At 49.1% G+C, this 21,860-nt stretch overlaps 8 protein-coding genes and 1 long non-coding RNA gene across 13 annotated transcripts; 4 read left to right on the forward strand and 5 right to left on the reverse strand.

The window, feature by feature from the left end:
- Window positions 1–226: 226 nt before the first annotated feature.
- ND-42 (NADH dehydrogenase (ubiquinone) subunit ND-42) lies at window positions 227–1,959 on the reverse strand. Its single transcript, XM_001358938.5, has 3 exons — window positions 1,857–1,959; window positions 472–1,603; window positions 227–404 (listed from the first exon to the last, which is right to left on the reverse strand). Exons 2-3 carry the CDS (start codon window positions 1,600–1,602, stop codon window positions 309–311), a joined length of 1,227 nt encoding a protein of 408 aa, XP_001358975.1. The 5' UTR covers window position 1,603; window positions 1,857–1,959; the 3' UTR covers window positions 227–308.
- Window positions 1,960–2,019: 60 nt separating this feature from the next.
- On the forward strand, window positions 2,020–3,379 carry Cchl (Cytochrome c heme lyase). The gene is made up of 3 exons (XM_001358939.4): window positions 2,020–2,262; window positions 2,398–3,001; window positions 3,055–3,379. The coding sequence occupies exons 2-3, from the start codon at window positions 2,409–2,411 to the stop codon at window positions 3,311–3,313; spliced, it is 852 nt and encodes a 283-aa protein (XP_001358976.2). The 5' UTR covers window positions 2,020–2,262; window positions 2,398–2,408; the 3' UTR covers window positions 3,314–3,379.
- Window positions 3,380–3,478: 99 nt separating this feature from the next.
- Window positions 3,479–3,997, reverse strand: LOC26532916 (uncharacterized). Its single transcript, XR_001451754.2, has 2 exons — window positions 3,825–3,997; window positions 3,479–3,736 (listed from the first exon to the last, which is right to left on the reverse strand). It is a non-coding gene; the product is annotated as an uncharacterized lncRNA (long non-coding RNA).
- Window positions 3,998–4,187: 190 nt separating this feature from the next.
- Window positions 4,188–6,002, forward strand: Drice (Death related ICE-like caspase). Its single transcript, XM_001358940.4, has one exon. It carries the CDS (start codon window positions 4,440–4,442, stop codon window positions 5,484–5,486), a length of 1,047 nt encoding a protein of 348 aa, XP_001358977.3. The 5' UTR covers window positions 4,188–4,439; the 3' UTR covers window positions 5,487–6,002.
- Etfb (Electron transfer flavoprotein beta subunit) lies at window positions 5,906–7,411 on the reverse strand. 5 transcript variants are annotated; one of them, XM_033376813.1, is made up of 5 exons: window positions 7,335–7,411; window positions 7,222–7,278; window positions 6,382–7,101; window positions 6,173–6,191; window positions 5,906–6,079 (listed from the first exon to the last, which is right to left on the reverse strand). In XM_033376813.1, exons 2-3 carry the CDS (start codon window positions 7,270–7,272, stop codon window positions 6,391–6,393), a joined length of 762 nt encoding a protein of 253 aa, XP_033232704.1. In that variant the 5' UTR covers window positions 7,273–7,278; window positions 7,335–7,411; the 3' UTR covers window positions 5,906–6,079; window positions 6,173–6,191; window positions 6,382–6,390. The 5 variants fall into 5 exon arrangements, with proteins under 5 accessions (XP_033232704.1, XP_033232705.1, XP_033232703.1 ...); XM_033376814.1 differs by lacking the exon at window positions 6,173–6,191; XM_033376812.1 differs by lacking the exon at window positions 5,906–6,079 and having other exon boundaries at window positions 6,155–6,191.
- Window positions 7,412–7,882: 471 nt separating this feature from the next.
- Window positions 7,883–9,113, forward strand: LOC4801965 (3'(2'),5'-bisphosphate nucleotidase 1). The gene is made up of 2 exons (XM_001358942.5): window positions 7,883–8,362; window positions 8,434–9,113. Exons 1-2 carry the CDS (start codon window positions 7,984–7,986, stop codon window positions 8,970–8,972), a joined length of 918 nt encoding a protein of 305 aa, XP_001358979.3. The 5' UTR covers window positions 7,883–7,983; the 3' UTR covers window positions 8,973–9,113.
- On the reverse strand, window positions 8,982–11,528 carry ncd (non-claret disjunctional). The gene is made up of 3 exons (XM_001358943.5): window positions 11,172–11,528; window positions 10,441–11,102; window positions 8,982–10,380 (listed from the first exon to the last, which is right to left on the reverse strand). Exons 1-3 carry the CDS (start codon window positions 11,362–11,364, stop codon window positions 9,127–9,129), a joined length of 2,109 nt encoding a protein of 702 aa, XP_001358980.3. The 5' UTR covers window positions 11,365–11,528; the 3' UTR covers window positions 8,982–9,126.
- Window positions 11,529–11,613: 85 nt separating this feature from the next.
- ca (RCC1 and BTB domain containing protein claret) lies at window positions 11,614–20,012 on the forward strand. Its single transcript, XM_002137517.4, has 15 exons — window positions 11,614–12,009; window positions 12,262–12,878; window positions 12,940–13,519; window positions 13,847–14,388; window positions 14,443–14,753; window positions 14,816–15,358; window positions 15,423–15,726; window positions 15,781–16,014; window positions 16,074–16,206; window positions 16,812–16,927; window positions 16,987–17,156; window positions 17,367–17,448; window positions 17,510–17,746; window positions 17,813–18,259; window positions 18,323–20,012. The coding sequence occupies exons 1-15, from the start codon at window positions 11,748–11,750 to the stop codon at window positions 19,724–19,726; spliced, it is 5,982 nt and encodes a 1,993-aa protein (XP_002137553.3). The 5' UTR covers window positions 11,614–11,747; the 3' UTR covers window positions 19,727–20,012.
- Window positions 20,013–20,150: 138 nt separating this feature from the next.
- Vps16B (Vacuolar protein sorting 16B) lies at window positions 20,151–21,853 on the reverse strand. The gene has a single exon (XM_001358944.4). The coding sequence runs from the start codon at window positions 21,756–21,758 to the stop codon at window positions 20,394–20,396; it is 1,365 nt and encodes a 454-aa protein (XP_001358981.2). The 5' UTR covers window positions 21,759–21,853; the 3' UTR covers window positions 20,151–20,393.
- Between the last annotated feature and the right edge of the window lie 7 nt (window positions 21,854–21,860).

A 21,860-nucleotide genomic window follows, 5' to 3' on the forward strand; every position in this document is an offset into this window, starting at 1 on the left:
TTTTGGGTCGCGTCTCCCGTGGGGGTGGGTGGCTGTTTGGCTGGTTTGTCTTCCGTTTGACATGCATTGCGCGTGCGCCCTGTTATCATATCATCATTGAAAGATAATAAAAATATAGTAGTAATCGGATTTCCATAGATAAATATTGGATCTATGCCGTTTCCCGCCCCCCGAAGATCAATTTTAAATTGTTGGTTCCTTACAATTCAAGCGATTGGCATTACCATTATTTTACTAGATTGTTTTATTTCATAATTAACACATTTTCGCCAGATGATTTCAAATTTAAACGCTCTGCAAAAAACCCTCTAGACGGCCTCGTTGACGCCCAACTTCGTCTTGGTCATCAGACCAGAGTCACCCATGTCCGCGTTGTAGCCAGGACGGAACTTCATGCCGGGCGCCTGCAATCAGAAAATACAGATTGAGATGCAAATAATAATGGGGAAACGAAAGGATCGTCGGACTTACATTAAACCAGACATCACGCCAGACTTTGCTGTCGTCGGCACTGCGCAGCAGCTCGGGCACGTCGAAGCGTGGCACATTGAAGTAGTTCATCAGATCGGGCTTCTCATGGCAGTACTTGATGCGTGCCTCGCACCACTCGCTCTCCAGCGGGAAGCGCCAGTCGATCATTTTCTTGTTATGCGGATCCGACTCGTACTGGTTGAAGTCGATGCGCTCGATGTCCTCGACGACCACCTCGGTCTCACCGTCGGCTGTCCAGTCGTAGATGAGCAGCTCCGCATGGTTGGCAATGTCCTTGAGGTACTGCTGCTTGTACAGGATCTCCATGTCGCGCAGATACGCCTCGCTAAAGACCTTCGACTTCACCTCGTGCTCCACGTTGCGGGCCTTGATCCGCTTCTGAACGGCATCCACCGGCAGGTCCAAGTAGATAACCAAATGCGGCTTCAGCAGCTCTCCGATGGTGTTCTGACGGATCTCGTTGTAGACAGAGCGGGCGCCACGCGACAGATAGCCCTGGCGGAACATGGTCTCCATGAACACGAAATCCGAGTAGGGACTGCGTTCGAGGACAACCCCCTGGCCGGTGGAGAAAATGTGCTGCAGTGCATCGATGTACTGCGAATAGCGCAGCATGTACATGCGGATTTGGAACTGGGCGGCCAGGTCGTGACTGGGATCCAGGCAGAAGTTGCGAATGTCATAGCTGCGGCAGCTAGGCGGAAGCTCGGGATCCAGCTTGCGCATATCATAGCCATATGAATTGATGTAAATCAAGTCCAAATCCACAGCCGGATAGTACTGCATGTCCAGCTCTTCGGCCAGCTCCTTGGCGAATTTCGTTTTGCCCGAGGCAATGGGACCCTCGACGCAGATCACTTTTGAGTTCTCATCGAATCGCTTGGAGGTCTTGTCGAAGAACGCATTGACTACGCTGTACTTCTTCGTCTTGTACGGATACGGGGCCTCCTTGGGCACACGCGGTCCGCCGCGCATTGTCCTGCCGGAGATGTTGCACTTCTGCTGGAAGGCGGCGGGCAAGGCGTTCGTCTGGGCCTGCAGCAGGCCGTTGGGGGCAGTGGCGCCGCGGCTGACGAGCCGCACCAGGCCAACACGAAACACGGCAGTCATTCTGTGGGGGAAGCAATTAACAGTTAAAAATGTACGTACATACATCAAATATAAACAATAATATGGGCTCGGCTAGGTGGCACTTTGTCGTTTGTGTGTTACATCACAGGAGCAGACTGTATTGTGCCGTAATTTGTCATCAACGTATGCGCTTGCAGGACCTGAGAAATTTTCCTTTGCTCCTGCCACACACGTCTTTTGGCTGGTTAAAAGACCGCACAATTTAATTGTCTATTTCCCCTGAATTAACTCACTTTTCAAGCAAAAATCTTAGATCTGCCCAAAAACAATATCGGTCGGTGTTGGAAAACGTCTCGTATTGGCTCGCACACTCCACAACTCTGTCATCGAACAAAACGTTTTACATTCGTACCTGAATTAAACACATTTCAAAACCTTTCTGGCTTTGCTTCAGTGCGGACTAGTATATATTTTTTTTTCTGAATAAGTCCTTATTTTCTGGTAAAACAAAAAAATACACCTGACAACGAATTAAATTCTTTATTCAACGACTTTGGCAACCCTTCGCGTATTTTACAAAGAATTTTACCCGCTGCTCCTGTCCGGTCCGCGATGAACTAAATATATTAATTAAATTTAAACGCGAGTTGCTTTCAAAACAAATCACCGAATTCCAAGATCTGTAAGCCTAAGGATTAGGTAGGTGTGGTTGTGCCCACCATCTGGCTCGCCATTTGTCTGCGGTTGCAGTTACGCAACTGAGAGAACTGGCAGGGCGCCCCAAGAAACAATTTTCCTCGTGACACAGATTTCCATGTTGCCTCATCCTTCTAGAAAAATACAGAATGGGTAACAACGCTAGCTTCAACGTACAGATGGAAGCGCCGAAAGGTGTGCCTGCTGATCATGCCAAGCACATGGCCGCAGGTGGCTCACCGCCGCCGGAGTGCCCCATGCACCAGAAGCAGGGGGGCGATAACAAATCTGCCTCGGCAGTGCCCCCACATCCCAAAATGCAGCAGGCCTCTGAGTGCCCAGTGCAGCACGACAATAGCGATGTGAATCCACTCAATATGATGCCGCCGGCCAATCAACAGCCTTCACCAGGCCAGCCCTTCGCACTGCCCACGGATCGCCAGACATCAACGATACCGAAGGTGACCGAGGACGGCAGCGTACAGTTCTGGCAGTATCCCAGCCAACAGATGTTCTGGAACGCAATGCTGCGCAAGGGATGGCGCTGGAAGAAGGAGGACGTGGACCAAAAGGACATGGGCGATATCATTCGCATACACAACGCCAACAATGAGCAGGCCTGGCAGGAGGTGCTCAAGTGGGAGGCCCTGCATGCCAAAGAGTGCGGAAATCCGCGCCTCAAGAGCTTTGGCGGCAAGGCCAAGGACTTCAGTCCCCGTGCCCGTTTCCGCAGCTTGTTGGGGTAACTAATTCCTCACATATTCCGATTCGCTTTCTAAGTTAAAGCATTTCCAGATATGAACTGCCTTTTGATCGTCATGACTGGATTGTGGATCGCTGCGGCAAAGATGTCCGCTACGTCATTGACTACTACGACGGAGGACTTGTGGACAAGGACTATCGCTTCGCCCTGTTGGATGTGCGTCCAGCCATGGATTCGGTCGACAATGTATGGGATCGTATGCGCGTGACCTACATGCGCTGGAGGTACGAGCTCACCGACAAGTTTGCCAGCAACGACAAGGATGGCAGCAAGGCGTCCGCCAGCGACTAGAGACCCGGTTACATCGTATCGTATCTGTAAAAAATTGGACTAAGTTATTAAAGAAATTAGAATTAATGTTGACTGCGTTTAAGTTGTTTCAAAGGAAACGTATCGTATCAAATATTGGCGACACATTTATGTGCGCTGCCTACCAAATATACTGACACCTCTGAATTCTGAGAAACTTACGAAAAGTGTTTTATTCATTAAATGATTTTTGGATTCCCTTTACCAGAGAGCAGGGCTTGGGTGTATTTCCCTGCTCCCAAATTCATTCGCACAAAAATGTATATTCTATTCGAAAAATCAACAGGTTGCACATAATATAAATTTCAGTAATTCATCAGTAATTACAAAATGTGGGAGTTCCATTTCATAAGACAACACAATATTCGGCATATTTCATCATGCATCGCTTATCATTTCGAAACACTGAAAGCTCAAAAAGATAAAAACGTATAAGTATATAAGAACATATATGAAGTCATTATAAAAATGAAATGATTAATCTGGGGAATACCTGACGAAAGCAAACCAAATCGACCTGTCACTGCTTTCGTACAGAAGATTGACACAAAACATAGCCAAATATATAACACAATAGGTGTTTTTAGCAACAGAACAGACATTTTAATCTATTTTATTTCATTTTATTTTATTTTAAACTGCTTGCAGTTTCTGAAATTTGAATTTCTATTTTTGAGCATCTATCGATAGTAAACCAAGTTCATCGATAGTGAGGAATTGCGTGGTCAACACAGTGTTTATGGTTTGTTTGCTCACCAGCACACACAGCTGATTCATATACCGCAATGTATAATTCTTGTCCGCATAATGTTTCCATCGCAGGGTCTCACACTCTTCAATTGCAGTGTAATAGCAGATATCGATAGCACTATCGATGGTTTGCCGCAAGGTCACTCTGAAACAGAAAAAACTAACGACGGAGATACCCGCCACAAACTAAAAATTTACTCTATTGTTCGCGAGTTTTCTTTGTTGCACGTTCGAGCCTGACTTTCTCCCTCGCCTAGGATAATTAGTACAAGTTTCGCGCGATACCTCGTCCCGATATTGAAAACCAGTTTCGTTGTCTTTGTGACTCATCAGAATTCCACAGGCTCAAGGAAAATTGATGGAAAATACAATGGCCGACCCAAACACAAACAATAGCAGCAGCAACGAGTCTACCGATCAGGTAGGAATTCGCGTGGAAAACGAAAACCCGGACGATCACACAGACGCCTTTGGATCTGTGGGTGGCAGCAGTGGCACAGCTGCAGCCTCGAGTTCCTCGCATCACAACAACATCTACGGTAGCGGAGCCATTGGTCAGCTGGCCAATGGCTATAAATCCCCCTCTTCGAGTTATGGCAAAAATGTTGCAAAAATGGTTACGGACCGTCATGCTGCAGAGTACAATATGCGACACAAAAATCGTGGCATGGCTTTGATCTTTAACCATGAGCACTTCGAGGTGCCCACTTTGAAGTCGCGTGCAGGCACCAACGTGGACTGTGAGAATCTGACCCGAGTGCTGAAACAGCTCGATTTTGAAGTGACCGTCTACAAGGACTGTCGCTACAAAGACATTGTACGTACAATTGAATTGGCGGCCTCGCAGAATCACGGCGATAGCGACTGCATTTTGGTGGCGATTCTATCGCACGGAGAGATGGGCTACATCTATGCCAAAGACACCCAATACAAGCTAGAGAACATCTGGAGCTTCTTCACGGCCAATCACTGCCCCTCGCTGGCTGGCAAGCCGAAGCTGTTCTTCATCCAGGCCTGCCAGGGCGACCGATTGGACACGGGAGTGACCATGCAACGAGGACATACCGAAACCGATGGCGACTCATCCATGAGCTACAAGATACCCGTACATGCCGATTTCCTCATTGCCTACTCGACCGTCCCCGGCTTTTACTCGTGGCGCAACACCACTCGGGGAAGCTGGTTCATGCAGAGCCTGTGCGCCGAGCTGGCTGCCAATGGCAAGCGCCTGGACATACTAACGCTGCTGACCTTCGTCTCGCAGCGTGTGGCCGTTGACTTTGAGTCATGCACCCCCGATACACCCGAGATGCACCAGCAGAAGCAGATCCCCTGCGTTACCACGATGCTAACGCGCATTTTGCGTTTCAGTGATAAGCAATTGGTCCCCGCCGGACGAGTTTGATGGCTACTGGTCTGGTTGATGGGTTGGCTAAGGCTAAGGCTAAGGCGGGGTGTGTGATACGCGAGGGGTAGCAGGGCGCAGACGTAGCTACAGTATCCCTGAAACTGTACTACAAAACATTTTTCTACTTCATTTTGTTTATCGTATCCTATAACCAGCGCTATTTTCTCGGTAATTTACCGAATATATGAATCTATTAACTAGCATTTATTACTATCGGATTGACAACTCTTGCCCAACAAGTGTGGCGATAGGCCCTTTTAAAGTTTTTTAAAATTATTTATACGCATAAATACTCGTCTGTATGTTTAATCTAAGCATATGCGCATATGTGTTTCGTAATCGTCCAATTCAAACACAACACAAAACGACAAGATTTTAGCATGTAGTTAAGAATTTTATATATCTATATCTTTATGTACAATTTATACTTCTCTATAAAAACATGTATTAGCAAATGTTTTCCTTTTATGTGAACCGCTTGCTAATAAAGAAAAGAAATACAGTAGAAAAACATTTACCATTGGGTTTGCCATATCGGGTTAGGCGTTGAATCCACATTTTTGGGCCGCTTCAAGTTGAGCGAGATTTTCCTGAAAAGGAGTTTTGGAAAATGGTCGAGACGAGTCGTTGAGTTGACCCTGCCTGTCTGTCTGTCATATATACGATTTACAATCAGAGCTTACAATCACTTTATTCTTAGAGCTGCTGGACACAATGGGAATAAATTTAAATGAAAAATTTGTATTACTTAAAGCACTAGATCTGGATCAGCTCGGGGAGGAGCGGAGGGGAAGGAGAATTTTTAAAACCTGTCTGCCGATCTATCTCTGAGGTTAGATAAATGCACGTTTCTGATATATTTTCAACTAAAAACGGGTATAATTTTGCTCACAGTTTTGTTTTAGATGTGGCCCCCCTCCTTCAGTTTGGCCACCAGGGCGTCGACATCGGCAACGGTGGCTCCTGCCTGGCGCACAGGTGGATCCTCAACGGAGATGACCTCAATGCGTGGCGTCGTATCAACGCCCAAATCCTTGGCCGTAACCTTCTTCAGTGGCTTCTTCTTGGCCTTCATGATGTTGGGTAGCGTGGCATAGCGTGGCGTGTTCAGCCGCAAGTCAGCGCTCAGTACGGCTGGTATCTTAGTTTTGATCGTCTCCAGACCGCCATCGATTTCCCGTGTGATGGTCAGGCCAGCATCCGTCTTCTCGATCTTGTTGCAGAAGGTGCCCTGGGGCCAGTCCAGCACGGCGGCGGTCATCTGGGCTGTCTGATTGGCGTCATCGTCGATGGCCTGCTTGCCGAGGATCACCAGATCCGCCTTCTCATCCAGCGCCAACTTGGCAAGAATCTTGGAGATATGGATGGGCTGCAGCAGCTCGTATTCGGCCTGTGGCACGTCCACATGGACGCCACGATCGGCGCCCATGGCCATGGCCGTGCGTATCACTTCCGCCGACTGGGCTGGGCCCACGGACACAGCAATGACCTCCGTGGCCAGCTTCTTCTCCTTCATCTTGACTGCTTCCTCGACGGCAATCTCATCGAAAGGATTCATCGAGTGCTTAACACCCTGGGTGACTACGCCAGTCTTGTCTGGCTTGACACGGACCTGTAGATGGACACATTTGATAATGATAACGAAAATAGTTTAATTAAGTTTAATTATTCCGATTACGCAAAACGCAACAAGTGATAAGAAGAAGATACATCAGGCTATTTCTCGGCTTACCTTGACAGCATAGTCGATCACACGTTTAACTCCAACCAAGACACGGGCCATTTTCTTCTAAAATATTGTAGCAAAATGTAGTTAAATAATTAAAAACTTTAGCACAGATATACCTCTTGAAATTGATTTGAGGGGGTGGTACAAAGGTCTTCTTGTGCAGCTGTTGATAATGCCCTCAGAAATATACGTCCAATTTTAAAAATATACCGCAAATATACTGACGAATTCAAGATCTATTTTACATATTCCTCGATTTTGATATTCCGTCGAATATTACTAGCTAGATAGAAATCTCAGCCCTGCCCACATATATTTATCCGACTAATAAATCAATTTCCTACTTGACTGGCTTGATTCAAATACTTGCGTTTATTGGATTTTGTCTAAAAAAATGTTTTAGTGAAAAAGGTCAAACAAATAAAACGTAAGAGAAAAATTTTTCTATTTAATTTTGATATTCCGTTAAATAATGCTGACTAACTAAAATCTTTAGCTTTGCCTTTATAATTTTAAACAATTGATGAAAAAAATTTCCATAAGATGGGCTACTTTTAAGTACTCCTTTGTATTGTATTGTGTCTAAAACAAGGTTTGAACAGAAACGGTCAACAAAAACAGTGGCAACGTAAGGAGTATGGAACGTAACGTTATTCACTTATGTCACGTCATTTTGTAAGGTACACTTACGGTACAACAGCTGTTGTACTTTCACACACTTGAAGCATCATTTCGTCGCATTCCAAATAAAAAAAGTACAGAAACATGGCTTCGACTGCTCCGGTTATCATGAGAATTATGGCGTCTTCCATACAGACAGCCAAACGAGCTGGTGGCATCATACGCGACGTCCTAAAACAAGGCGACCTAGGCATCGTGGACAAGGGAAAAAATGATCCCCAAACGGAGGCTGATCGTTCTGCCCAGCGGTGCATTATTGCCTCGCTGACGAAGAAGTTTCCCGGCGTAAAGATCATTGGCGAGGAAGGCGGCTCCGACTTAAACGTGTGCGATGATTGGCTGGTCGAAGATTTGGATGAAGAGTTTCTTCAGAAAAGCTGCCCGGCCGAATGGCGTGATGCAAAACCTGAGGATTTTGTGATCTGGGTAGATCCACTGGACGGAACAGCTGAATATACACAGGGTAAGTACGGGTGCTTGCAAACACTAGACACCAAACGCGACTCACCTCTTGCAAAATATCCCCTCTAAAAGGTTACGTGGAACATGTCACCGTACTCATAGGCATAGCCGTCAAGGATGCTGCGGTGGGCGGAATCATTCATCAGCCGTTTTACCAGCAGCCCGATGGTGAGCTGGGTCGCACCATTTGGGGGCTCAAGGGTCTGGGCACGGGCGGTTTCACACATTCGCTGGCTCCACCCGGAGAGTTCATCATAACGACCACACGATCGCACTCGAATGCCCTGCACCAGCAGGCACTCAATGCATTTCCTGCCACCAAAATCCTGAAAGTGGGCGGCGCTGGATTCAAGGTGTTGCAGCTGCTAGAGGGCAAGGCACACGCATATTTGTTTGCCACACCAGGATGCAAGAAATGGGATACTTGCGCCCCCGAGGCCGTGCTGGAGGCACAGGGCGGCTTTCTCACAGACATCAATGGCAAGAATTATTCCTACAATGCTGATGTGGAGCACGTGAATCGGCAGGGAGTGCTGGCCAGTGTGGGCGAGAATCACTCGGAGCTGGTGTACAAAATTCCCCGTAAGGTGCGGGAGGCTGTAGGAGTATGAATTCCGCGCTACGTTCATCAATTTATTAGTTTATTTTCCACTAAAAGTAAACACATATATTAAGCGATAACAGAAAAGTGCTGGGCAAAACGGACACATGTGTAGAAGAGAATATACAATGTTTCGGAAATCAATAGAAAAGTAAAAGTGTCGCTTATTTCTCAAAGCTATTACAGATGCTGCTGGAGCCAAGGGAGCTGCTGTTGTGTGCTGGCAGGGAGCTGTTCATGTAACGATTACGCTTTGCCTTGGACATTTTGCAGGAATTCACGGAGGCAGCGAAGCGCAGGGACTTTACTGACTCTTGGAAGCAGTCCTGGAATGGGGAAACATTGATAAACATAAGCGTTTTTGAATTTCCACCCAGGGAAGGCATCAGCAGATGCGTAAGCTTCGAGTTGCGATATGGAATGTGGTCCTGCTTTTGCAGCAGAGCGAGAATGACATTCGTCAGCTCGGAGAGCGAGCGATTGATATTTTTTGTTTCGGTCATGCGAATGCTTGTCTTTGGCGATTCAGAGCCGGCCAAGTCAACGAGATTAATGGAGCCAACTGAGACTTCCTGCTTCTCTGCATGGCGTCCGATTAGTTGAAGCTTGGTCACGGCATGCGAGCGCGACGAGCGCTCATTGCCCGCCGTGGAGGCTGTGGCGCGATTCATTTTGGCTGTCAGCATAAGCTTGCGTAGATGATGGGGATCGGTCACGGTTTCTTCGGTTATATTGGAAACATAAATGTCGTTTCTGTTGTTCTTTGCCATGCGAATTTCCATGTCCTTCTGCTCGTTGCTCAGCAGATCGTACAACACTTCGTTATAGATCTCCAAGAACGTGGCCTTAATCTCGTACTCCCAGCCCAAGTTGCGATACCCCTTGATGGAGTCAAAGAGCAGATCAACGGTGCGTGGAATGACGCCCACACCGTCCGGCACACCGTCCATGGTATAGGTCTTGCCGCTGCCCGTCTGGCCATAGGCAAATATGCATATGTTGTAGCCGTCCAGCGCGGATTGAATGAGCGGCGACACCATCTCAAAAATGTCCGTTTGCGAAGAGTTGGGATGGAACACCTGATCGAATGAGAAGATCTGCTGGCCCATTTTGTTCTTGGCCTGGCCATCGATGCTCTGCAACTCGACTGTGGCTTCATCGTGGTATGTCCAGGTGCAACAAAGGCGGGCCAGCTCGGACTCCAGTGGCGGACGTATTCGACAGAAGACCCTTATATTGCCACGCAGATCCATGACTGTGTTGTGCAGCTCTTTGCGTTCCATGTTTGACTGAAAGAGCTGCTCCTTGCAGGTCTCCAGTTCTTCCGCTTGTTGCTCGTTCCTAAGCTGGAGATCTTCCGTGCGTTGGCGCAGACACAACACCTCCGCGGTTAGACTCTCATGTTCACTTTTTATTTGCTAAAAAAAATTCGATATATAATAGGGATCGGCAGGAAATGTCCTTTGACATGTGCTCACCTTATGATTGACCTGCAATTCAGAGAGCTGCTCTTTTGTCCGTCCCAGCGAGGTAGTGATAGTCTCAATGTTCTTGGCCTGCTGCTTCACTTGCCTTTGGAGACACTCGTTGTCCGTCTGTGCATTCTTTAGGGAAGTCTCGGTTTCAATTAGCTTTGACTGGGTCTCCTCCAGTTGGGTGGGAAGCGACTCCAGTTCGCCCATATCCTCCACTTGCTTTTCATATTTGGTCTTGAGCACCTTGTGCTTGTCTAGCAGATCATGGAACCGTGCCTTGAAGTCGTACGGTGCTATCCGCTTTGGAGCCGCACCACTCCCAATACTGCCGCTATTTCCCGACGCCGCTCCGGGCCTAGAGGAGGCGGCAGCTGTTGCAGCTCTGGGTAAAGGACGTGCTGCCATCGGTCGCTTGGTTACAGTGGAAGCTGTGGCTGTCGTTGTTCCAGTTCCGGCTGGTCGTACTACACGATGTCCTGGGACCGTAGCAGCGGTACTATTTGTGTTGCCAAAGCGCGAAACTTTGCTGGGAATACTTGGCAATGTTGGCTGTGCTGCTGGGCGTTTGTTATTCTGACGCATCTCGTTGATGTCGCAGGCCGAGCGGCTTCGTCTCAATTTGGCACGGTTGCCTATCTTAGCAGGCTCCGGCGAGGCAGCGCGACCTTTTGGTACAATACAAAAAAGGTTGCGGTGATGTGATGCTCTCTGGAAATGCTTCACCCACTACTCACCCCTGCGTCGATCCATTTCTTGCAAATTGTTAATATCGCGGGAGAGCGGCGGCAGCAAGTTTCCACAGTACGTTTGGTTGGCGCTGAAGGCTCCGCCCTGTCCGCCTGCTTTGATTCGATCTGTGGGCAGTATAGATTTGACCGGCATCATGGGCCGCTTTATGCTGGTCGGTTTTGGCAAACGGGATTCCATTGTATTATATTATATTTATATATTATATTCCTCGGTAATTTTTTCACTTCACTTATAATTTATACTCCAGCTCAAGTTGTTTGGTGATATTTTAGATGCTTTGATCGAGAGCAAGCGACGCTAAAGCCACTTCGCGCCGTTAATTTCGATTGTAGGGTTGCTCTGGAGCAACCGGCGCTGCCAACTGGTTTGTTTCCGACAGTCCGCCATCATATGTTCCTAGCAGGTACCAGCCCTGATAAATCAGTAACGTTGGTCGCCAGCCCTGCCTCTGGCGCAGAGTTAAAACATAAAAAAAGACGAAAAGCAGCAAAAAAATTAAGTAGCAGCAGAAAACTATTTTGCAGTGCGAGGGCCCGCGAGACCGCAAAAACCTCGAAGTGATGGCGGGGCACGCAGAACTCAAGGAGCTAGGCGTGTTCGAGCTTCGTCCTCTTATTACAAATCTCAGCTGCAAACTTTCGGCCGTCACCGCAGGTTTTGATGAAAAGCAATTGCTGGCGATTGTCAGCGAAGAAAATGAGATTGTGCTGCGTTATATCAGCGCCGCTGGCCAGGAGGTGGTCAAGATGATATCCTGGTTTCGACACCGTGTCATCCATGACGTGTGCTTTGATCCTGCGGGCATTTGGCTGCTGGTGCTATGTAAGTACCCTGGATGGTGTCGCCAATGGCATGGGGTGTAGGTGGGGGTGGTGTTCGGTGTTGAAGCCTAAAATTACTTTGCGCCAACCATCCTCTCTCTCTCTCTCTTTCTCTGTGTGTGTGTGTGTGTGTGATTATTGATTTTCTTTTGCGTATTTTGTTTTGATTTAATGATTCTGGAGTGGAGCCTCCTCCAATGGGGCTTGTATCGATCCGAATATTACTCAACGCCGCCCATAAATATATCAACAGGTTTTGACAATACGCTGCATATCGTGCCCGCCCTGGCGCTGGTGGACAAGACGAATATACTGGCCGCCTGTTCCCTGTATAGTACCACACAAGTGACATCCTATATAATACCATTTGTGGGACCCCACGAGTGTCCCAACTCCAAGAAGTGTCCCAATCATTCAACGGCATCGACTGAGCAGCTGCAGCCAGCAGGGAGCAACCAAGAGGAGCAATTGGCCGAGAAGTTCGCCAATGTCATGCAGCTGGAAGAAAATGGCGAACCCGAGCCCTTGGGCCACGAACTGCCCGATCACATGCTGGTCAAAAATAATGAACAGGATCCGGCCGAAGTGCAGCAGCAGCCCGTCCCGCCACAGTACGATGCCACTGGAAATAGCCAGGTGATGGCAGCATCCTTCATGGCATCCAAGACCTGCCCGTACCCTCTCTCAGTGGTGTGGTGGAAGACCAACCAGGGCCTAAACAGGGCCATTATTGGGTATTCGGATGGCTCCATCTGTTTTGTGGGCCTCAGTCCCAACTGCCCGATGATTGCCAGCACTGCGATCGAAAATGGATCTGTGATGCGTCTCGTTATCTGCAAAGACAAAACCTACGATGGAGTAATGTTGCTGGTAAGCTTCGAATGTTTTTGGTGATTACATTTCATTAATCTGTGCGATCGCTCCCCCTTAGATCACCTCCTCCCTGAAAGAGCAGTTTAAACTGCTGCTGGAGCAGAAGGCCATCATGTACGTTTATCCTGGCGATAGCTCACCGACGACCCGTGAGGGGGCCTGGCAAATTGTGATGTCTGTGCAGGGGAAACATCAGAGTCATAGCGGGATGGCGGCGGGTCCTCGACAAAGCAACAGCTCCGATCCGGCCTCGGACAGCAGCCAGCTGGAAGAGGATGTATTCGCGCCGCCATCTAGCGCCGAGGATGTTCCGCCCAGCTTTCAGGCACCAACAGTTCCAACCGATGTATCTACCGTCCCGGCGCCAGGTGATTCTAGACCTGCAACTGCGGATGTGCAGCCACAGCCACAGCCGCCGCCGCCGGCCCCACCATCCTACAGCGAAGCTGTGGCCCGCCAGTCCAGCGAGAACATGGGCGTACGCTTTAATCAACAACAGCTGCCAACAGCCGGCAACAGCATCGATGGTATACTGCCAGCGACAAGAGCACGTCTGGCCTCGCTCAAGAGTCTTGGATCGAAGAAGCTGCACGCGATCAAAATGAGGCTCTCCGATCAGAGGCAGAAATTCGATGAATGTGCGTAAGCAAACAATACAAACAATATTATTTTCCCACTTGAAAACTCTTCTTCCTTCCCCGCCCTGCCTGAATGCCATTCGTGCATTCTATCCCTGCTATTCCATCGTTCATTTGTTAATTGTGCAATTTTTTTGTGTATTTTATATTTGTTTTCGATTGGTGTGCAGTTTTGAGAGAACTGTTGCATCTATTGAGGCGTCGCTTGTGCGGTGAGTCTCTCACACTCAACAGACTGCCCGTAGACCTGCCAATTAGTTACACTATTTCCACACCCCTCTAGACATTTATATTACTCATCTTCCTCCCTATCGCTTTCTTTTTTAGTAATGCCCGACTCAAATCTGGGTTCGTTTGCGATCATGGACTCGCCTTCGGTGACCCCAGAGCCGCTGGGCAACACCACTGGATCGTTTTACACCATCCAGAATCTGAGGAGCACTTTTCTGTTGAGTGCTTTGCACAGCAATAGTCACAGCCTCACGGTTCATAGCATTGACATTAGCTTGAAGCCGCTGTTCGTCTACAAGATACCCAAGCACACCCAGGAAATACTCATTAGTTCGAACATACTCTATGGCATCAACTATGTGAATCTGCACAGTCGCAGCGATTCGGCCATTTCGACGGCAGCCTCCTCGCTGGAGGAGCCGCTGTTTGCGAATACGGACAAAGAGAATCGAGATGCGGACACGGAGAAACTGGAGCAGCAGGGGGAGCGGGAGACGAGTGCACACAAGAGCGATACAACTAGTGCAACAACTACTGCCACATCCAGCATAGACCACAGCGAGATGCCCAGCAATGCCATCAATGCAGTGAGCGTGATTAGCAGCGCTATGGCCTCAATGCATACCTCAGACGAAGATGTAAGTTTTTACACTCTTTCTACAGTCCCATATTTAATCTGCTTCTTTCGACAGCGCTTTAACACGCTGGCGCAGATCGGACTCTTCCGTTTTGAGCAGGAAACTGTACTCCACCTGTATCAGATGGCGCAATATCGCCAACCCGCCGGCCAGCCGGAGACCCTGACCAAGGAGGAGAAGGCCAAGGCATTCGAAATCAAGGATATCCACACGCCCATGGACTATGTACAATTTTACGAGACGGCCGATGTGAGTAGCGAGTTTTCCCTGCGGCAAATGGAGATAATGCAGTCGGAGTTCCCGAAGATCAACTACGATCCCAGCTATGTGATTACCAACAAGAACGTGTACACAATACAACTCAGGTATGGTTTGGCATTCAAGAAGGTCCCTTTATAGATTGTTAACAGTGGTTCGCTCTTTGCAGGAAGGAGCCCTTTGAGTTGTTCCTGGATGCCGCTCTGAAGAGCGAGTGGAATCAATGCCGCGACTTTTGCAACACCTTTGACCTATCGTTCGAGCTTTGCATTGAGTTTGCCGGCGACTATTTGTTGCGCCGCAAGAAGATTACCCAGGCACTGCTCACGTACAATGTGGCCAGGGTGAAGCCCATACGCACAGCGCTCAAACTGGCCATGTACGGCCACACGTATGCTTTGATGCAGCTGAGTGCTATGGCCTTGAAGTCCACATATCTGTTGAGGTCGCGGCACTTGGGCCATCCACTGCTGAAGGGTATGATGGGGGACATCACCTACCGCCACTCGGAAGATGTGCGTATGATTCTGCCACAGCAGAGGGAACAGGGTGTGGTCAACAGTGGGGCCCCCTGCAGCGACTACTGCTACGGCGTGGATGAGTCCATCAGTGCCCTGCAAATGTCGCCCTCATCGCAGTTTCATTTGGCCAATCTGCTGCTCATAACGCTGGCTGAGAAGGCAGTCAATGACAAAAATTATATGCCCTTGTGGTAGGCGTTTTATTCCCGTTCGATGGAGGATATATCTAACCTTAGCATTCTTTGACTCTTTCAGGAACTTTCTGGTGACCAACAGCAAATATCACACGAACATGACCAGCATTGTGCTCTGCCAAAGCGGACTCTTCTCATCGGCCATCATACTGGCAAAGACGCGTGGCGTCTGCCTGGATACGTTCAATGCGCTGATCAGCGTGGTGGCCCAGGAGTTCGGCTGGTATAATGAGCTCAATGTCTGCCTGTACAATCTGAGCGAGACCATATTCATGGAGACAATCACCTACTTACCGCATGTGTCCATGGACTACTTTGCCTTCATCCAAGAGAAGCTGGAACATATACGACCCTGTGTGCTGCTGGTGAGAATACAATTTCGCCTTGCTATTACCATTGCTAATTATGTTATGTTGCAGCGTCTCTCGAGGCAACTGAATCCGTTCTCTGCAGCGCTGCGACCCATCGTCTCGCACAGCAGCGGCTGTGGGGCCAACTCCAACGATAACAACAGTCCGCATCTATTTGAGTTCTGCAAGAGCCTCATTGAGACCTATCTGGCCGTGCTCATACACATGGAATCACAGCGAGTCAAGCACGATTCGCTGGTGAATGCTTTATCCAATTTTCGCATCAACTATGAAGACAATCAGGCAAGCCCCAACACGATGGCCCCATCTGTTTTGCCTATCCTTAATATCTTTCCTTGCAGTTTGCCATTGAATCATCACGCTTTAAACCGATCTCAGCTGGTTGTGCATACTGTGCCTGTGTTGTGGATGGCATTGCCTACTTCTGGGGCTCCAGTGGGATACCCAGCTATTTTAGTGCTCAAAAGTCAACAGGTATAACCAAGTCTGTTCTGCCACTTTAGGTTAGGACGACCCTGAGAGAGGCCATACATCGGCTAGTATGACTTTGACCTTTGTTACTCGGATGGGGAGGGGTTTGAACCGCCGCGGATGTCCTCGAGGTCATCGAGGTGTTTTCAGTAAAGACAAATACATCCTTTGGCGTCCTCTTGGAGTTATCTTCCAGTGATGCCAACTTCGGGGCGCCCAGCTTTGAAAACGGCTTGAAAGCACGTTCTCCATGTCCGAGTCTGATTCGACAACGGCAACCGCGCGGCTCGTCTTGCATCGAGTCGTTTTTTTGACAGTAATATTGCAACTGACCGACGTTTGGGTTGACATCCCAACTCTGGCTTCTTCTTTCTTACGTTCCACTGGGCATTTGGGGAACCACCTCTAGCTAAGCATATCCGCCAGGCACCTCTAGCCATGACCCTGGTTCAGTTCCTCCGACTTGCGGCCGGGAAGACGCTGAACCATTGTCTTGGCTAGACCGGGGTAATGCAGGGCCCATTGCCAAGCCCAGCCCTCGTGGACGGTTCAGCTAGGGAATTTTCGACAGACACTTTCTGTATTACAAACAATTCAATGTCCTGCAGAGCCTCCCGAGCCAGCGCATGCCGTGAAAACGTTGGAATTACTCTCGCAGCTCAATTTGCAGGTGCACGCCATCAAATGTGGACGCCAGCATACGCTTATTTTAACCAACAATGGGGTAAGCCAAAGCAACAGCAAGCACAGTGCATATTCATTCATATTTGTGGTCTCTTGCAGCTCTACTCAGTGGGCAACAACAGTCTCTGCCAGTTGGGCATTGGCCGTCACATGCAGATGGCCCTGCAGCCGATGCTGGTGACAGCCTTGGATGGCATGAATATAACCATGCTCGAGGTGGGCCAATATCACAATGCGGCAGTGGCCGATGGCAGGCTCTATATGTGGGGGTAGGTTTCAGCAAAGACGACTTTGCAAGCTGTTCTATGGCGGGGCGGGTGCGGTGCTTCAATTCTCTCTTTACCGATGCTTTGACTCTGACGAAGGATAGCCCAAGAGAGAATTGAAGAACAGGTGCCCCGCGCCCTCGTACCGATACAGTGAACCGATAAAGTTCATCTTTATTTCAAATTTATTTATGTTTCTCGCCAATCTTACAGATGGGGCGTCTATGGCCAGCTGGGGCAGGGCAGCTGCGAGAATATTGCCACACCACAACTAGTCAGCTTCTTCAAGTATAAGGTTCGTCTCTTCTACCTCCCCACTCTTAACTAGAGTTTTGCATTCAGTATTGCTCTTGCAGAAAATCTTACAAATATCGCTAGGGCATGCGCATAGTCTGGTGATGTGCCAGGCAAGCAAAAGCTACAAGGAGGCTTACAACTGCAGCAACGAGCTCTTCGTCTTTGGCTCGAATCACTTTGGCCAGCTGGGCACTGGCAATAGCGAGCTGGGCAGCGATACAAAGGTAAATCTGCCCGTGCGACTGGAGACGGGTGGCAGCAGCCTAAGACTGATACACACCAAATTTTTTACCAACGTAAGTGGAGCAAGCAGCTTTGTTCTCTGAATGCTTTCCGACTTGTTGTGTGCACTTCTTCTGCAGTTAGCTGTAGACGATCAGGAGCGCTTGTACACCTGGGGCAGCTCACCGCAAGCCTTACGCCTGGCCAACCAAATCAAACGTCGCGCCAATGCCAAGCAAAAGCTGGAGGAGAACCATCAGCGCGAGCTGTTGAGCAGGCAACTGGAGGCTACACTGCTGCCAAGGCCCAACAACAGCAGCAGTACTCTGGTGGAGCCAACCACATCGTATGCAGCTGTGGTGGCTGGGGCTACACCAAAGGTCGCCAACGAGACCAAAGATTCTCAACTGGATAATGAGGCGGCGCCGTCAGATGGTAGCGAACGTCTTGGCTCAAAGTGTGAGGCGGAAAAGGATAAACCTACGGCAACGCCAGTGGCACCGGCTCCTGCAACCGAACCTGATCCCACAGAGCATATGAAGCCGCATCTAGTGGATACCAGTGAGGTGGCAGGACAAACTCTACAGGTGTGTACAAAAAGGAGACCAGACCCTATTGACCGTGATGATTTATGCCGTGTGCTTTTGTAGATCTCCAGTGGGCTATTTCATTTTGCATTGATCTCGTCCACGTGCACGCTCTATACGTGGGGCAAGAATCTTGAACATCAGCTGGGCACTGAGGACAAGGATCGTCGTGCTGTGCTGAAGCCCTCGCCCATCGACAGCATTGAGCGTCCCATGTATGTGGATTGCGGTGCGGACTTCACTCTGGTCATGACCACCGATCACATTGTGCGCGCCTTTGGCGGCAACTCCAATGGGCAGTGTGGCAGAGATCAGGGGGCCGGCCTAGAGCGTATGCGACAGCGTGTTGTCTGCCTGCCAACGACCAAGCGATTGATGCGCTTCGAGAGCCAGTGTGTGGAGGCTCCCGTGGAGATCAACCTGCCACGGCCACGCATTCGTCTAGACCAGGATCCAATCAGATACCTGAAGGTCATGCCGCCATATCAGCCACACTTCTTGCAGCCAGCCAACATTAGCTTCGATCAGCGCTACTCCATAGGAACCCCCATATACAAGAGCAGTACAGAGCAGGCGGCCACTGGACAGGATTCGGATGATCTGCTTAGCAGCTTGGAGAATCTGAGCCAGAACGATGCCAGTTTCTCGTACACCGCACCGCCGATGATGCAAACCGATGCAAACAGCTCCCTGGACATGGATTATTCGCCCGAAGAGCAGAGCTATGCTCCGCTGGCGGAACAAATGACAGCGGGGGGAATAGGCACGGGAATACCAGCCAATGCAGCGGCGCTTTTAGGGGGCGATGACGATGTCAGCACCTTTACAGCGAGCTCTGAGGGCACGCTGGGAGGGACGGCTCTGCAGCAGCTGCGTCATTATATACACTACTGCTTGTATGCCTTCCACGGGCTGTATAACCCCGACAAGATCGGGGAGTGCGCCCGTCCGCATCGGAACGAATACCGGATTCGGATTTGCATGCTCAACTTTAGGTTTGTGGAGGCCTTCCGGCTCTGCCTGCAGAGCTGCGACAGTGCCCAGCGCACCCTGAAGCTCTTCGAGTACTTCAGCAAGGACACGGGCTACGTGCCGCTGCGGAGATCCGATCTCAAGCATCTCATCTATCATATGTGCTTGCATTGCCTCGAGCGCAAGTTCGATATGCTCGAGTGTGAGCGTTACTTTATGGCCGATCTCGACTACTATCTGCTGGAGCTGGCCTATGTGTTTTACTTTAACAACAACAACTCGACCCTGGAGCAGAATCTCAATCAGAAGTTCAAGATGCTGATTGCGGCGGCAGCAGACAACAACCAAGCGGCGTTAGCCAACTCCGCCTCCGGGCAGCAGCAGCTGCTGCAGGACACGGATGTCATATTCGATAGCTTTACGGTGAAGTTCAAGACGATTCTGTGCCAGCGCTTGCTCACCTACTCGGACTGTGAGGTGTCGACTGCCAATTAGCATTGACCTCGGCCTCCTCCTCCTCCTCCGCCTGCTCTGACTCTGAATTCTGCCTTGGCATAGGTGTTCAGAGTTTGGCATCGTGTTTCGTCGTGTTTTAGGTTTTTTGTTTGTTGTGCAACTTCATGCCACACTTAATACACACACACACACATACCCACTTATCCCCCCTCTACCCCTGCCCCATAAATGTTTACGCGTAATTATTATACCCATAATTGTTGTTTGCGGTTATTTATACACAGAATCATCATACACAAATCAAATGCTTTTTACAGGCGCCTGTTATTTAAACAAAAATAATTAAGAGGACAAACAAATTGTTTAAAGAATCGAATTTTTTGTAATGCTTTGTTTGCAAATTGCCTTCGCCCCGTTTTTATTTCTGTTTAATCAATAAATTATTAAAAATAAATCAAAGACATTCTCGGCCACACAATAATTCTCCAACAGCTCACCGGTCGAAGAGATGGATGCTGCAGGCTGCAGGATACAGACCTTTTGTTATATTTTATTCGATATTCAGCTTGTGATTTGCAATTATTTAATAAAACAAAAGTAGATTTAAAATAATTATACACGCATATACATACATACTATATATATGATTAACAATAAAAATACGTTTATATACAAGTAAAACAAAAGAAGGGAAGCGAAATCCTTTCTACAGCTTGAGCTTTATGTTGTCTGTGGTCCATCGCTTGCTCTGCAGCGACTTGAGTGCATTCTCACAGTAGAACTGCTCCTCGGACCGTTCGGGCAGGGTCTCCCTGAGCTGCTTCAGTTCCTGCTGCTGCTTCAGCCCCGCCATGGCATCTATCACGGCCTTAATGCACTTCACCTTCTGTGCGAGGGCCAACTTTTCGCCGCTGTTGCCCATCTTGGAGAGGAACAGCTGCAGCACCGTCGACGGCGCGTGCAGTTCATAGAGACGAACCACGGCTAGCGTCAGGTCGAAGCTAATGTGAAATTGCTTGGACTTCAGGGGATGCCAGGTGGGCACACGTTCGAAGATGCACTCCAAGTCAGCGTACGCCTGGGCCTGTGCTCGTTCGTTCAGAGCGGTCCATTCGTATTGGGCCGGCGAGATTTGTTGGTCGGCAGCAAAGCGCTGCGGGGCGATGGGCTTCAGCATGTCCTGTTCTTTCCAATTGTTATTTTGCTGACAGCACACGTATAGCAGCTCGATGGGCGTGGGTTGATCGCCCAGCTGCTTGCCAGCAGTGCCCTCTCTTTCCATTAAAAGTTGCATCTTCAGTGCGGCGTGGAAAACTTGCTCGTACAGTGGAATAATGCCCACACCTGCATTGGCATACGCATCTACCAGGCGCTGAAGATGTTGCTTTCGCGAAGGGGCGTCTTCGCTGGCCAGTGCCGCTTGAAACTGTTTGAGGGCTGCCTCCTGGTGGCGGCCAAAGCGTTGCAGCAGATCAATGTGGCTGCTCACGTCGCCACTTTCGCGCAAATAACTGAGGTACTGTTCCAAAGCCTTTGGTCGTTGCTTCAGAATAGCGTGGAATTGCGCCGCGTTCAATGTGCGTTTAAGGAAGAGCAGCACAGTGACTACCGCATGGCCTCCACCATTGCTGAGAAGCGTATCCAACAGTTGCTGCTTCTCATGCAGGGACCTGAACATCTCCAATGGTGCCGTCTTTCCCTGCAGCAACTTTTGCGCCGTGGCGTCCAGATCGGGACTGTATAAAGTGCTCTGGATTTGTCGACGCAACAGCTTTAGCTCCTCGTCGGGGGAGACGCCCTTGTGGATGACGCGCTCGTCAAGGTTCTGCTCTTGAAGTACTAGCTTTAACGCCTCCTCACTCAGAATGGCTTTGATGGAGAGATGATTCAAGGCGGGGCTGTTTTCAAAACTCGCCTCGGAAATGGTATCGTCGCTAAAGATTCCATTGTTCTCCCACTTGTTGCTGGGCAGCTCTGTGCTCACGATATCCACCTCGTCCTCATCATCGAAGCTGAAAGCGGCTCGCGAGGATCTGTTCCAATAGCTCTCGCTATCAAATTGTACGTCCATTTTTATCTTTTGTTTTGTTGTGAAATATAGTGGTGGTAATTTTTTCGCGATTTAATATACATATGTACATACATACATATATATAGTTGTCGTTTTCGATAG

This window comes from Drosophila pseudoobscura, chromosome 2 (assembly GCF_009870125.1).
Source record: "Drosophila pseudoobscura strain MV-25-SWS-2005 chromosome 2, UCI_Dpse_MV25, whole genome shotgun sequence".
NCBI classification, from domain to species: domain Eukaryota; kingdom Metazoa; phylum Arthropoda; class Insecta; order Diptera; family Drosophilidae; genus Drosophila; species Drosophila pseudoobscura.